Genomic DNA, 14,132 nt, shown 5'->3' with positions numbered 1-14,132 from the left:
TGTCAATGCAAAGGAAACATTCCTAAAAGAAATTAAAAGTGCCCTAACCGGTTTGGCTTAGGCTCAGTGGATAGAGCATCGGCCTGCAGAATGAAGGGTCCCAGGTTCGATTCCAGGCATGTACCTTGGTTGCGGGCATATCCCCAGTAGGGGGTGTGCAGGAGACAGCTGATCGATGTTTCTCTCTCATGGATGTTTCTAACTCTCTATCCCTCTCCCTTCCTCTCTGTAAAAAAAATCAATAAGCTATATTTTTAAAAAAAAGAAATTAAAAGTGTTACTCCACATGAATGATAAGAAAGCAAAACAGCCTTATTGTTGATATGGAGAAAGTTTAGGGGGTCTGGATAAAAGATTAAACAACCACAATATTCCCTAAGCCTAATCCCAAGCAAGGCCTTAACTTTGTTCAAATCTATAAAGGCTTTACAGGGATAAGAAAGCTTTAGAAAAAAAGTCTGAAGCCAGCAGAGGTTGATTCATGAGGTTTAAGGAAAGAAGCCATCTTCATCATAATCTCCATAATAAATTGCAAGATGAAGTAGCAAAGGCTGATGTAAAAGCCATAAGTTATCCAGAAGATCTAGCTAAGATAATTAGGAAGGTAGCTCTACTGATCAACAGATTTTCAATGAAGATGAAACAGCCTTATATTGAAAGAAGGTGCCATCTAGGGCTTTCATAGTTAAAGACAAGAAATCAATGCCTGGCTTCAAAGCTTCAAAAGACAGGCTGACTCTCTTGTTAGGGGCTAATGCAGTTGATGACTTCAAGTTGAAGCCAATGCTCATTTCCATTCCAAAAACCTTAGGGCCCTTAAGAATTATGCTAGCTCTGGCTAATTTGCCTCATTTGGTTGGAGCATCATCCCATGCACCTAAAGGTCACATGTTAGATGCCCACTAAGGGCACATACTCAGGTTGCAGATCCAATCCTCAGTCATGGTGCCTACAGCAGGGAACAGATCGATGTTTCTCTCTCATATCAAAGTCCCCCCCCAACACACACACTTCCTCAGTACTCTATACATAGAACAACAAAACCTAGATAACAACATATCTGTTAACAACAGAGTTTAATGATTATTTTAAGCCCACTGTTGAGACCTCCTGCTCAGAAAAAAGATTCAAAATATTACTGGTCACCCAAGAGCTCTGATGGAAATGTACAATGAGATTATTATTATTTTCATGCCTGTGAACACAACATCCATTCTTCAATTCATAATCAAGGAGTTATTTCAACTTTTAAATCTTATGATTTAAGAAAACACATTTTTTAAGACTATAACCTGCCACAGACAGTGATTCCTCTAGTGGATTTGGGCAAAGTAAATTGAAAACCTTATGGAAAGGATTCACCATTCTAGATTCATTAATAACATTCATGATTCAAGGGAAGAGATAAAAAATATCAATGTTAACAGGAGTATGAAAAAAGTTAATTACAACCTTCCTGAATGACTTTGAGGGGTTCAAGACTTCAATGGAGAAGATAATTGCAGATGTGGTGGAAATAGCAAGAAAATTAGTATTAGCAGTGGAGCCTAAAGATGCGGCTGAATTGCTGCAATCTCATAATAAAACTTTAATCGATAAGTAATTGCTTCTTATGGATAAGCAAAGAAAGTAGTTTCTTGAGATGAAAACTACTCCTGGTGAAGATGCTGTGAAAACTGTTGAAATGACAACAAAGGATTTAGAATCTATATATATAAAAGTCTAAACGACCGTTGGGACGAATGACCGGTCGATCAGTCACTATGATACACACTGACCACAGGGAGCAGAAGCTCAATGCAGGAGCTGCCCCCTGGTGGTCAGTGAACTCCCACAGAGGGAGCACCGCTCAGCCAGAAGCCAGACTCATGGCTGGCGAGTGCAGCTGCAGTGGCAGGAGCCTCTCCCGACTCCACGACAGTGCTACCAAGCAGCAGCGGAAGGTGGAACGGGCCAGCATGAGCGCAAGCAACACAGGGCCAGCTCAGGCTCCACCCTGGCTGCCTGCTGCTTGGCGCCTGTGGGGATTGGGCCTAAACTGGCAGTCGGACATCCCCCAGGGGGTCCCGGATTGTGAGAGAGCACATGCCAGGCTGAAGGCCTCCCTCCCCCATGCATGAATCCGTGCACTGAACCTCTAGTATTACATAAATATAAAAGCCTAAGCAACCGTTCGACTGGTAGCTATAACGCACACTGACCACCAGGAGGCAGATGGTCAACAAACAGGCATGAAAACATGGAACAGACTGATGAATCTGAGAGGGAAGAAGGGAAGGGGGAGGGCGGGAAGAGATTAACAAAAGATCTTATATGTATACGAATCTGTGCACTGGTGGGGTCCCTTGGGCTGGCCTGTGGGGATAGGGCTGAAACTGGCAGTCTAAAATCCCCCAATGGGTCCCGGATTGCAAAAGGGATCAGGCCAGGCTGAGTAACCCCACTGGTGCACATGAACCGGGCCTCTAGTATTACATAAACTTATGGAAAAGCAGTGGCAGGGTTTGAGAGGACTAACTCCAATTTCAAAAGAAGTTCTACTGTGGGTAAAATGCTATCAAACAGCATCACATGCTACAGAGAAATTGTTTGTGAAAGGAAGAGTCAATTGATGCAACAGACTTCATTGTTGTCTCATTTTAAGAAATTGCCACAGCCACTCCAACTTCAGCAACCCACAGCCTCATCAGTCAGCAGCCATTAATATCAAGACAAGACCCTTTACCAGCAAAAGGAATCTGACTCACTAAACGCTCAAGATGATGGTTAGCATTTTTAAACAATAAAGTATTTTTAAATTAAGATATGTAAATTTTTAGACATAATGATATTGTACATTTTGACTACAGTATAGTACAAACGTAACTTTTATATGCACCAGTAAACCAAAAAAAATTATGTGATTTTTATTGCAATATTCACTTTATTGCAATGATCTGGACTAGAACCCACATATCTCTGAGGTGTGTCTGTAAGCTCTAAAAAGAATACTAATGATACAGCTTAAATCAGCTTAAGGAAAAAGTTTAAAATATTCTTAAAATGCTATTTTACCAAAATAATCCCCTAGTCTCCCACACAACACTTTTTCTAGCTCCTCTGTTCTCAAAGGCAAACATCTGCCTATGGCAATCAGCCAATATGCAGCAAGTCTGAATAGTATCTTATTACTAAACAACTTCAAGAGAATGGCAACAGAACCATTAGAAGACACTATAAAAAGCCACATGAGAGCTCTGAGTACCTACTCAAACTAAAAAGTGGCTCTGAAGAAATAAAATTAGTTTGAAGCTCCTCTACATTTATATAGTAACCAATTTAAGAACATTTTATAACACTGAGATTTTTTTTAAAAATCAAAGAATCTTAGCAAAGAAATCTAGAAATGACAAACATATACATAGAAAAATTTTTGCATACAAAACTGTTAAATATTTGTGGCTGACAGAATTTTCAACTATAACGATATACACAGGACTCAATTTTCAACTGGCAATAGGAACACTCATTCTTTATGGTCAGTGGATGCTATAACATAAATAAATATTCAGTTGACTATTGTGGGGATTAGGGACACCAAACACCTGCTCCCACCTACAACTTGAGTTGACTCTCTGTATACGTAGATTCCCAAGTATGGATCAAAATACTATTGTTGATTCAGTTGTTGTATCCATGGATGTGAAATCTGGTGATAAGTGGGTTATGCTTACTGAAAAATATCTGTGTATGTGTGGACTCACACAGTTCAAACCCATGTAGTTCAAGGATCAATAGTAATACTATCTCTCAGCAGCATTTAAAATATCAACAATGGAAATAAAGTTATTTTTGGTGTCCTGAGTTTGAAGGGCAAGGAAAAGCCACATTAATAAGAAAAAGAGTAGAGTATAGGCAGTGGAAGTTTACTCAGTGATCTGAGTATCTAGTTTATATTTATACTAGAGGCCCGATGCATGAAGATTCGTGCAAGAATGGGCCTTCCTTCCCCTGGCTGCCAGCACTGCCTTCGCTCTGGCAGAGCCGCCTTTTCGCCTTCCCATGCTGCCCAGAGGCCCGGAGCTGCTGGGGTAGTGTGGAATGCCTGCGTCCCGTCCAGCCCCCAGCCGCTCGGCACCTGTGTATGCAAACTAACCCGCCATCTTTGTTGGGTTCATTTGCATACTCACTCCTGATTGGCTGGTGGGTGTCACAAAGGTACAGTCAATTTGCATCTTTCTCTTTTATTAGTGTAGAAGTGTAGATTTTTGGTCTTGTCACCATATCATTGAATGGATTCAACCAGGTAATTTTACATTTAATTCCAATTGTGTAAATTAAAAAAAAAAATGAGGTCCAGGCTTAACTCGCCTGGGTTTCTTTACATACATACAAAACAAGGACAATATTAAATAGCTAGCCTATCTAATGGGGTTAGATTAAGTAAGACAAAAAAGAAGTCATCTGAATGGTATCAATGAAAATGCCCCACCTTCCTAAAGGCTAAAGTAAAAACCATGTTTCTAATTTTAATAATGTAAGAATTATACTTTTTCAAGAATGAAAAGAAGAGCATTAATCCTTGCCACAGCACTTTGCCTACATTTATGTTATGGTAAAACCACCATAAATGGAAATACTGGATAAATGGAACTGGGTTTGACAAGTTCAAATCTGACAAAGAAAAGAATACTTTTCAATGATTTCAGCACTATTATGTTGCACAACCCTATTTTCTACTATAAACTACAAATTCAGAAAAGTTATGCAACAAAAAGAGAGCAAAGCCCTAACAAATGTGACAAGCAAATCTGACCATCCAAGAATTTTCTGTATAGCATCTCCTTGGCATGAAGGTGAATATAAATAGAGATATTTGTACCAGTAATTGTGATCATTCTACCTTGAATACGACTGATTGCAAAAGGAAGTTATTCTAGTGCTTCTCCTCTGAGATATCTTAGAAATCTTTCCTGTTCCTAAGCAGAATTTATAACAGCAGCTACATAAATATCTTCAATAAAGGAAAACAATGTAGTTAAAACTGCTTTGTTTCTTAAAAAGGAAAATATTAAAGTTTATAGGGAAGGAATGCATACTACAGGAAGCACCATGACACAGTTTTGCTCTGAGAATATAAAGCTAATGAGAAAGCACAGAGCACCATGCCTCATACAGTGCATGAATCAAAGTTGAAGCTGCATTATACACTAAATTGGCCACCAGATGGCATGACAATTCCAAAATCTTTGACGGGAGACTAATAGTTATCAGTTTTCCAAATGAATTAGTACCAGTGTGCCTTTTGATTTAAAATCAAATACTAGAAGTTAATATTTTCATGTAATTTCACTTTATCCATTTTATGAAGTAGTTATAGAGAAAAGAGACTTCTATATGCAATTATCAATTTTAATCCCTAAAAGCACCAATTTTCTGATAAGGGCTATGGAGAAAAAATCTAATCATTTACAACTATAATATTTTATTTTAAAGTATGAAAGGATCTTACTCTTTATAAGTAAGGAAACTATAACCAGGAAATGTAAAGAAACTTGGAAAAGCTCACACTGTTAATAGTAGCAATAATTAAACTAAATCTAAGTTTTTATTTCTATTCCAGGGTTCTTTTCACTACTCAAAAAAGTAGTTTTACTTAAAAAGCCAAACCATTTATTTCTGACCTTATATGCAAGGTTAGACTTCAGTCGCAGACCTCACTTGTGTCCTTCCAATGTGTTCAGATAAACCTTAGTGGTAAAACTTGATTTCAACAGCCTTCAGATGTTTAAATCATTAAAATAAAGCAACCAACCAATACCCAAACCAAAACCAAACCCCTGGCAAAACAAATCCAGCTGACTTAGTTTCTGTCATTATTATCTTACTAAAAGAATATAAGAATGGGACATTTCCCCACATTATTTTTTTTTTTCATTCTTCACGTTACCTCTGCAAATTTGCTTGTTTCCTTTCCTTTATCACTTACATTAAAAAAACAAACTCCACCTATTAAAGGCAATCATTTTATAGTATGTAAGTTATATAATCTGACCAGGAGTTTTCCTTGAACCACAGATAATATAGCAGGGTAATACAATTTCAAAAATAAAATAAGATGCCCTACCTAAAATAACCTTTACCATCATCTTCTTTTATTTCTAAAGACACAGAGAAGGTAAAGATGTCACTGTCAGGAGTCTGGGGTGCAGCAGTGGCTGAAAGTGGGGTCTGCTTGGCAGAACGGCGGAAGGCAGTGGCAAAACTGTAGAGTATCCGGCTTACCTACAACCAGACATGTTAGAAAATAGGCTGTTATCACAGGAAATAAAATACTTTTATTAAGACTGAAAGTTACCTACTTTGTCAGGGAGAATAATTCCTTTTTTCCTATTGATTTCTTTTTTATAATTATTCTTTAATTTCAGCTTTATTGAGGTATAACTGACATAAAATTCTAAGATATTTAAAGTGTGCATTATGGTAATTTGATATATGTATACATTGTGAAAGGATCCCCCCCACCATTGATGAATTAACACATCCATGTCATTCCCCATCCCACCCTTGGTGAGAACATTTAAGTTTTACTCTCTTAACAAATTTTAATTGTATAATGCAGTGTTATCACTTATAGTCACCATGATATATATTAGATCGTCGAATTTTATTCATGAAAGTTTGTTCTAATTTACCAACCTCTCCCTACTTCCCTTAACCCCCAGGCAACCTCTCTTCTACTCTGTTTCTATGAGTTTGACTTTTTTGTTATTTAGATTTCCTACTGACATCTTTTGGTAAGTTATCTAATTTCTTATGCCTAAATGCAAGCAATACTAAATGGCCAGTGACAGGTTTTTAAAAAATAAATGGTTGTAAACACTAAAAATCCAACTGAAAAATGATTTTCTAAATTGTTAGAAACTATCTGAATACATTTATCACAATAAAAATAAGTACAAAAGTTAGCTCTAAAATAATCGTTTGCAAATGTGTCATTGCTGGAACCAACATGCCTATTTAACCCAGTCAAGAAGCAGCCAACTGGTCTCCTCTGACACTCTCAGCAACAAGGTTTTGGTTAACCTGCCTTTTAGCTCATTCATATTTCTGTCCATAAGGCTGGACTAAGCAAAACACTTGCAGAGAATTTCATTTGGCTTATAAGTGACCATAATAAATACTGCAATCATTTCAACACAGTGAAGGTACAGGTGAAATTTCATTTGCAAATAGTATTCGCTTAAGGACTTACAGCTTCTTGTATTTCACATCGGAAGACATGTATCCTAAAGAGCTCTGCATTGTAATGACTTTCAGTGAAAGCAAAACAGTCACTTTCAGGAGTTCCATCATGCCCTCTGACACAGAAGAGGATTTTGTAGATAGGATAGTTTGCTATTTCAGTGTTTGTCTGAGGATCTAAGAGTCTGTCCAGAAAAAAATATATATAAAAAGATTAGAGGGATTATGGCCTATTTTCACTACATCTATATTATGATTTCAGACTCATCTTTCTAGCAGGAAGTTCATATAACCCTTTAGTGGAATTATCTAACCACATTAATTTTAACTCTTGAATTAAGTCACATATGGATTCCTAAAGTTATTGATTACATAATTTCATTATATTAAAAACTACATAATCCCCAGATTTTAGGGAGGCAATCAGGAAGGAATAAATAAAATGAGTAAGTACATATGTTTCTTATACAGTCTGTAACTAAAGACAAGAACAATGAGTAAATTAGTCTTATCAGAATAAATCATTATAGCTGTGCTTCTCATTATCTACTAAAAGAATGACCTAATCTGATTTCTTATCTATAATAATAAAAGCATAATATGCTAATTAGACTGAACATCATTCCGGAGGAAGCCAGGGCCAGAGGGAAGCCCGTGCTGGCAGCCGGGGGAAGGAAGGCCTACTCTTGCACGAATTTCATGCATCGGGCCTCTAGTTTAAAATAAAAAGCTGATGTGTTTGTCAGTGTAAAACATGTTCTTTTGACTCATGGCAAATAAAGGGAGAGAGATTCTCTCTAAGAATGTTAACACTTAAGAAAAAAATCATTAATAAAAATTTTAAAATGCCATGCATTGAAAATCAAAGAAATGTCATTCATTCATCAAATATTTATATGATACCTACAACATTCCAGGCTCTGTTTTGAGCACTGAGGACATAACTATAAAAGGACTAAAAAGAAACTATGCCATTTCAACAATATGCAGGGGCATCTATGGGGAAAGCCTGTGCATAATGGAAATCTGTAAAAGGGGAACTAATCCAGGTTCAAAGGCACTTTGATAAAACTCTGACCCTGGCTGAATAGCTCAGTTAGTTAGGGCATCGTCCTGATACGCCAAGGTTGCAGGTTCAATCTCTGGTCAGGCACATACAAGAAGCAACCAACGAATGAAAAATAAGTAGAGCAACAAATTAATGTGTTTTGTTCTCTCTCTCTCTCTCTCTCTCTCTCTCTCTCTCTCTCTAAAATCAATTAAAAATATTTTAAACTCTGAAAAACAGGACAAGAGAAACTGGTTTTCTTATATCTTTACAGAATTAAAATAGGACAAAATATAACTTCAGTCAGGGAAATGACTACAGACTAAGAAGCATATAGAAATGAGTGCTAAAGAAACTTTATTAAAAGACTAGGAGAGTATTATGCTAAGAGAAATAAGCCAGTCAGAGAAAGACAAGTATCACATGATCTCACTCATATGCAGAATCTAAAGAACAAAATAAACTGATACAAATTAGATCCAGAGACACAGAAACAGGGAACAGACTGATGAATCTGAGAGAGAAGGCAAGGGTGGTTGGTTGGGAAGAAATTAACCAAAGAACTTATATGCACACACATGCATAACCCATGGACATAGATAATAAATAGTGTGGTGAAGGCCTGAGCCAGGGGTGTTCTAGAAGGGGTCAATGAGGGAAAAACAGGGACATCTGTAATACTTTCAAGAATGAAATTTTTTTAAAAAGTTTCACTTCAGCCCTGGTCAGCGTAGCTCAGTTGGTTAGTGTCGGCTGGTGCACCCAAGGATCGTGGGTTTGATATCTGGTCACGGGCACATATCCAGGTTGCAGGTTCGACCCCTGGTGCTGGTCAGGGAGTACAGGAGGAAACAATCCATGTTTCTCTCACATCAAAGTTTTTCAATCTCTCTGTCTCTCTTTCTCCCTCCCTTCTACTCTATCTAAAAAATATATATATATATCAATGAAAAAATGTCCTTGGGTGAAGATTAACAACAACAACAACAACAAAAGTTCCACATTAATAAATATAATTGAAATTAGGATTTGTGAAATTATTCTTTAAATACTCCAAGAAAAATTACATATGCAGATTTTTAAATTTTTAAATAATTAACTTACTTCTATCCCCATACAACTACAACTCTAACATGAAAAGCCAAAATGCTTCTGAGAGTCATGATATAAAACTAAGTGAAGAAAGCATGTTACAAGATGGTATGTATATTTCCATTGTTGTTAAAAAAATTTGATTCTAATAGTTCTGTAAGTATACATGCATATATATGTACTTATATACACACATACACAAACATATACACATACAAATACACAAAGAGGGTCTTAATAAACTAAGATGTTAACTGTGTTTATTAATAGAAGTAGAATTGAGTATTTTCCTGAATTTTTGCTTCTTTATATACTCTGATTTTTCTGAAATAAGCATATATGTACTTTAAGGGGGAAATGTTATTTTATTTTAGCTGTGTTCATTTGATTATTTAGAATTCTGCATTTAGCTAATTTATATAGATATTTGTTATTGATTCTATAAAAATGTAGAATATAGTTAGTATAAAAATAGCCATTTCTAGAGACTTTTCTTGGCCTCAGTTTCATCATCTTAAAAATTAAGAAACTGGCCCAGCCAGTATGGCTCAGTGGTTGAGCATTGACCTATGAATCAGGAGGTCACCGTTCAATTCCCAGTCAGGGAACATGGCTGGGTTGTGGGCTCGATCCCCAGTGTGGGGTGTGCAGGAGGCAGCCAATCAATGATACTCTCTCATCATTGATGTTTCTATCTCTCCCTTCCTCTCTGATATCAACAAAAATATATATTTTTTTTAAATTAAGAAACTGTACTGGAATAGTTAATATTTACCAACAGTTCTTCGTAATTTCCAAAATCAGCATTCAACTCCCTATTGAACTGTGTCAAGCTAGTATTTGTATTGGGGGAACACGGAAAACATACATAAATTGTTAGGCAGACTCTCATGTCAATATATTTCAATTAACCCACAAACATTTAGATTTCTAATATGCTACACACCAGCGGTCGCCAACCTTTTGGACCTCACGGACCACCAGTGGTCTGCGGACCACCAGTTGGCGACTGCTGCTACACACAATTGGAGTAAAAAAAAATGTTCAAACAAGTGACTATTTTTTGTAAGGGTCACAATACTTGGAAGACATGTTAACATATGTGCCAGAAGAACTGAACATTACATAAATAAATGTTCTTGTCTTTTGACTGCTTATTTCTAAAACTACAGGTCAGAAATCTGATCAACTGTTACAAATACTTCAAGAGGCTGGTCTTACCTTACAGTTCCTTCAGACACATTTGGCACTGATAGGGTTACATCCAGTGAAATCTGACACTGGCTTCTTAAGATGGACATCATCCTTAAGGCTTCCACTTCACTCCTGGGAGCATTGACTGAGGCACAGCCTAAGTAAGTTAGCTTGCTAAAGACCACACTGTCCTCATCAGCCACTGGTGTGAAAGGACTTGACCCTTCAGAATCTGAAAGAAATGATAATAAGATAGTTAATTTTATTTGATATTTTGTTGAATATGAAAACCAAGTAAAAATCTACAAGTTATATTTAGGTTCTAAAATTAAGTACTAATGAGATAATATCCCATTGCTCCAGAAGAAGTGCCCATTAAAGCCAGAAATCTCAAACTAGAACTGTCACTAACACCAAAATGTTCAGGTATTGCTGTATTGTCAATCCCTCCCGAGTCTAAAAGGTGACCTGAGATTCAGATCCAATTTCTGCTTCTCATTTGTTTTGACTTTGTTGTTTACATTTAGGAGAAAACAAAAACAAACAAACAAACCCTTTAGTATTTCACCCCTCTGAAAAATCCTGTCTTCGTTCTAATCTGCACTGTTATAATTATTTCTCTCATTCATCATCTTAGCCACTTTATTAAGTTCTCTCAATCCCCTTGCTCTCCCTTTCCCAATAAACATTTGCAGTTTTAACACCAATGAGCCTTTCTAATTGCCCTTTTCCTCCTTCAGCTTTTTTTCAATTTGGCAACTATTCCCACAGAGCTGTAACACAGGCCTGGAGCAAACATCTCTCACCAAGCTTTACTCCTCCATTTGTCCAACATTGTACACAAACTCCTCTTTTAAACATCCTGAAGTAAGATTCCCTAATGTCATTTAACTATTTCTCTTTCTTTGGTATAAATGACAGAATGGTACATCTATTTACTCCCCTCATATTCCCCTAAATCTTGAATCTGAATCCTAGAGAACACAGATAATGGTTTTTGCTCACTCTGAATCAAACCTAGAACAGGGTAGACGCTCAAATATTAAAAACAATAACCTTCAGTAATGTAAGCAATGCAGCAATCCTAACCTCCTTGTCCAGGTTGCACTGGCAGGCTCATCTCTGGTTTTTGGAGCCCTACTAATGGCACAGGGTTAATGGTGGATGAAGCTGAGAGCGGATTAGAAAGAGGCCCATCTCCTTCGCCATCCAGTTGCGACCTTTCCACAAGCTCCTTTTCCCCTGGCTGGTCGTCCATTGGAGGATCCATCAGCACATCTGCCAGCTCTTTTTGCAGCTGCTGCTCACTTCCATTCCCTATAATCTAAGGGTCACAAATACATGCAATCAGCGAAGTGAGAGAGAGGCAGGCATGATTCAAATGGTTCTGCCTCTAGAGAAAAATCAGTTTTTCTTTTGCTATAAAGGTATTTTTTGAAATGTTTTTTAAAAATAGAATAAATCAAGATCTGCAATAGGCTGTCCTCTTAATTCATAATTTTTTTCATGAAAAAGTTTAATGACTTTGAGACTAATACCCAGAAATACATGTGGATAGTCTATTAATGTTATTAAAAATTTTCTACAATGTCCTAAACTAACAATGAAAAGATTTCTAATTTTACTGTCTGGTGAAAAACAATGCTGTTAAGAGGAATATCCTTAGCAGCTCCTCTCATTGTTAAGAAAAAGGAAAAATCTGTTTGCTTCCAGAAGTTATCAACAGACACATAACTTATTAGGTAACAAAATTTCCCAGGTATTTTACCACTTCTGCTATAAGTACATCTCTTGTATTTCTGAGGAAGACTTCTCTGATATGAACAAGTTCTTAAAGTTATGAGACACTTGAATAAAGCTGGAGAGATGCATGTATAAAATGTTCCTGAGGAACAGAAGCAATCCATTTCAATAATGTCAAGTATTTTTCTAGAGTCATAATGGTTTATTATTAGTTGCTCAACAAGGAAGCAAACAAGAACAAAATCAAGTGGAGCTTGCCCAATGCTAAAGAAAACCACAGTGACAAAACCCAGTATGGTCATTAAATGCTTATTCAAGACAAAATTTTAAAGAATTAATTTAGGAAAAGGAAAGTCATGATGAAAACAAAGTGGCTGATTTAGAGGCTTTCTGAAGACTAAACCCTAACAAAATGTTAAAAGAGGTGGGACTATGAGACTGTTAGAGAATGAGGTCTTCCCAGTAGAGTCAACAAAGAAGTTGGGAAGCAAAATTCCAGTTAACATCTTTTATAACTCATAAACTTCAAGTCCCTTTGGCTGTAAATTATGATTGAGAAACAGTCTCAAGTCCTTTTTGCTGACATTTTCCCAAGGAAATTCTAACGTATCAGCCACTCCTGCCTTGGAAATAAGAGGAGTGGCTGATATTCAGACAGATGTTCAGCCTCTTAGCTTCAATTACACACAGGTCTGTTTCTGTGAACTTCATTTTATGTTTACAGTTACTGCTAATGGAACTACAAGTGGTTCAGTCAAGTAATTTTAACTCTTGCTTATGTCTGATCCTACTCCTTCACAACTGCAATCAAAATTCTTTTTTAAGAAATTGTGTTTTCAAAAGCACCTAGAAAACAAACTAGAAATTAGTTTCAATTAACCTCTTATACTTTCAGAAACACTGAATCACCAGAAGTAAACAAAAGATAATCAAATTGAATCCACACTGTTTTCTAAGGGAAGGAGAACTAACATCAAGGACAGTTAAGCCCTGGACAGGTACCTCAGTTGGTTAGAGCATCGTCTCAATATGCCAAGGTTGTGGGTCTGATCCCCAGCCAGGGAATATACAAGAATTAACCAATGAATGCATAAATAATTGGAACAACAAATCAATGTTTCTCTCTCCTTTCTCTCTCTAAAATCAATAATAATTTTTAAAAAAGAACAGTTCAGAGCTTCCTGAAAACAGATGGGGAAAAAATATTAGATTCCATGCTTAAGCAATCAGTAATTATAACTGAGAAGGCAATCATTAAAAGAACAAACTAAATTAGAGAGAAGCCATTTTACAGGCGATCAAGTATTTTGTTCTTTTCAATATAAAATATACTATGAGTAAAACTCAAGTTTTCTATTGCATTGGTTGCCTACATTGTAATGTATTCGCCATTCATGAAAATATACCTAACCCTGAAAGAAAATATTTATATGTTTATCTTTTGTGTTTATACATGTGTATTTCACATTCTTCCCTCGTTTATAAAGTCTATAAACATTAAGAACTGCCTTCTATTTCCTTAACTCATCTTTAGAGACTAAGTAAAAGTAATGTCCACACAAAAAATGATTTTTAAATGCTGCTTAAAAATAGCAACCTAACATATGCCTTAATAATTAGGTCCAATACAGTACTCAACAACTATCATGTTATATCATTTGTCAACCTTTAACCCAATTTCAAAATTACTATCTGTAAAATTATAATATACATACTTAAATCAATTAAGGTGTTTTTTTTAAAGATAGTCCATTAATCTTTCCTAGGCATATCGGGAAATAGCCTTTCAAGGTTTCAAATGCTGGACTGGATCTGTCACCTGGAGAACTTG

The 14,132-nt window shown here is 36.4% G+C and overlaps 1 protein-coding gene across 1 annotated transcript in view; it reads right to left on the bottom strand.

The window, feature by feature from the left end:
- Positions 1-14,132, bottom strand: part of RABGAP1 (RAB GTPase activating protein 1) — a 119,643-nt gene that overhangs the window by 77,317 nt on the left and 28,194 nt on the right. Inside the window, exons 3-6 of the mRNA XM_008155269.3 lie at positions 11,648-11,882; positions 10,586-10,790; positions 7,235-7,409; positions 6,107-6,264 (exon numbers count right to left, since the gene is read on the bottom strand). Coding sequence (XP_008153491.2) covers positions 6,107-6,264; positions 7,235-7,409; positions 10,586-10,790; positions 11,648-11,882 — 773 coding nt within the window. The remainder of the gene's footprint in view (positions 1-6,106; positions 6,265-7,234; positions 7,410-10,585; positions 10,791-11,647; positions 11,883-14,132) is intronic.

Source organism: Eptesicus fuscus, chromosome 15, assembly GCF_027574615.1.
Source record: "Eptesicus fuscus isolate TK198812 chromosome 15, DD_ASM_mEF_20220401, whole genome shotgun sequence".
NCBI lineage: Eukaryota > Metazoa > Chordata > Mammalia > Chiroptera > Vespertilionidae > Eptesicus > Eptesicus fuscus.
Note: the sequence above shows the minus strand (reverse complement) of the source record. Positions and strands in the feature narration are given on the sequence as shown.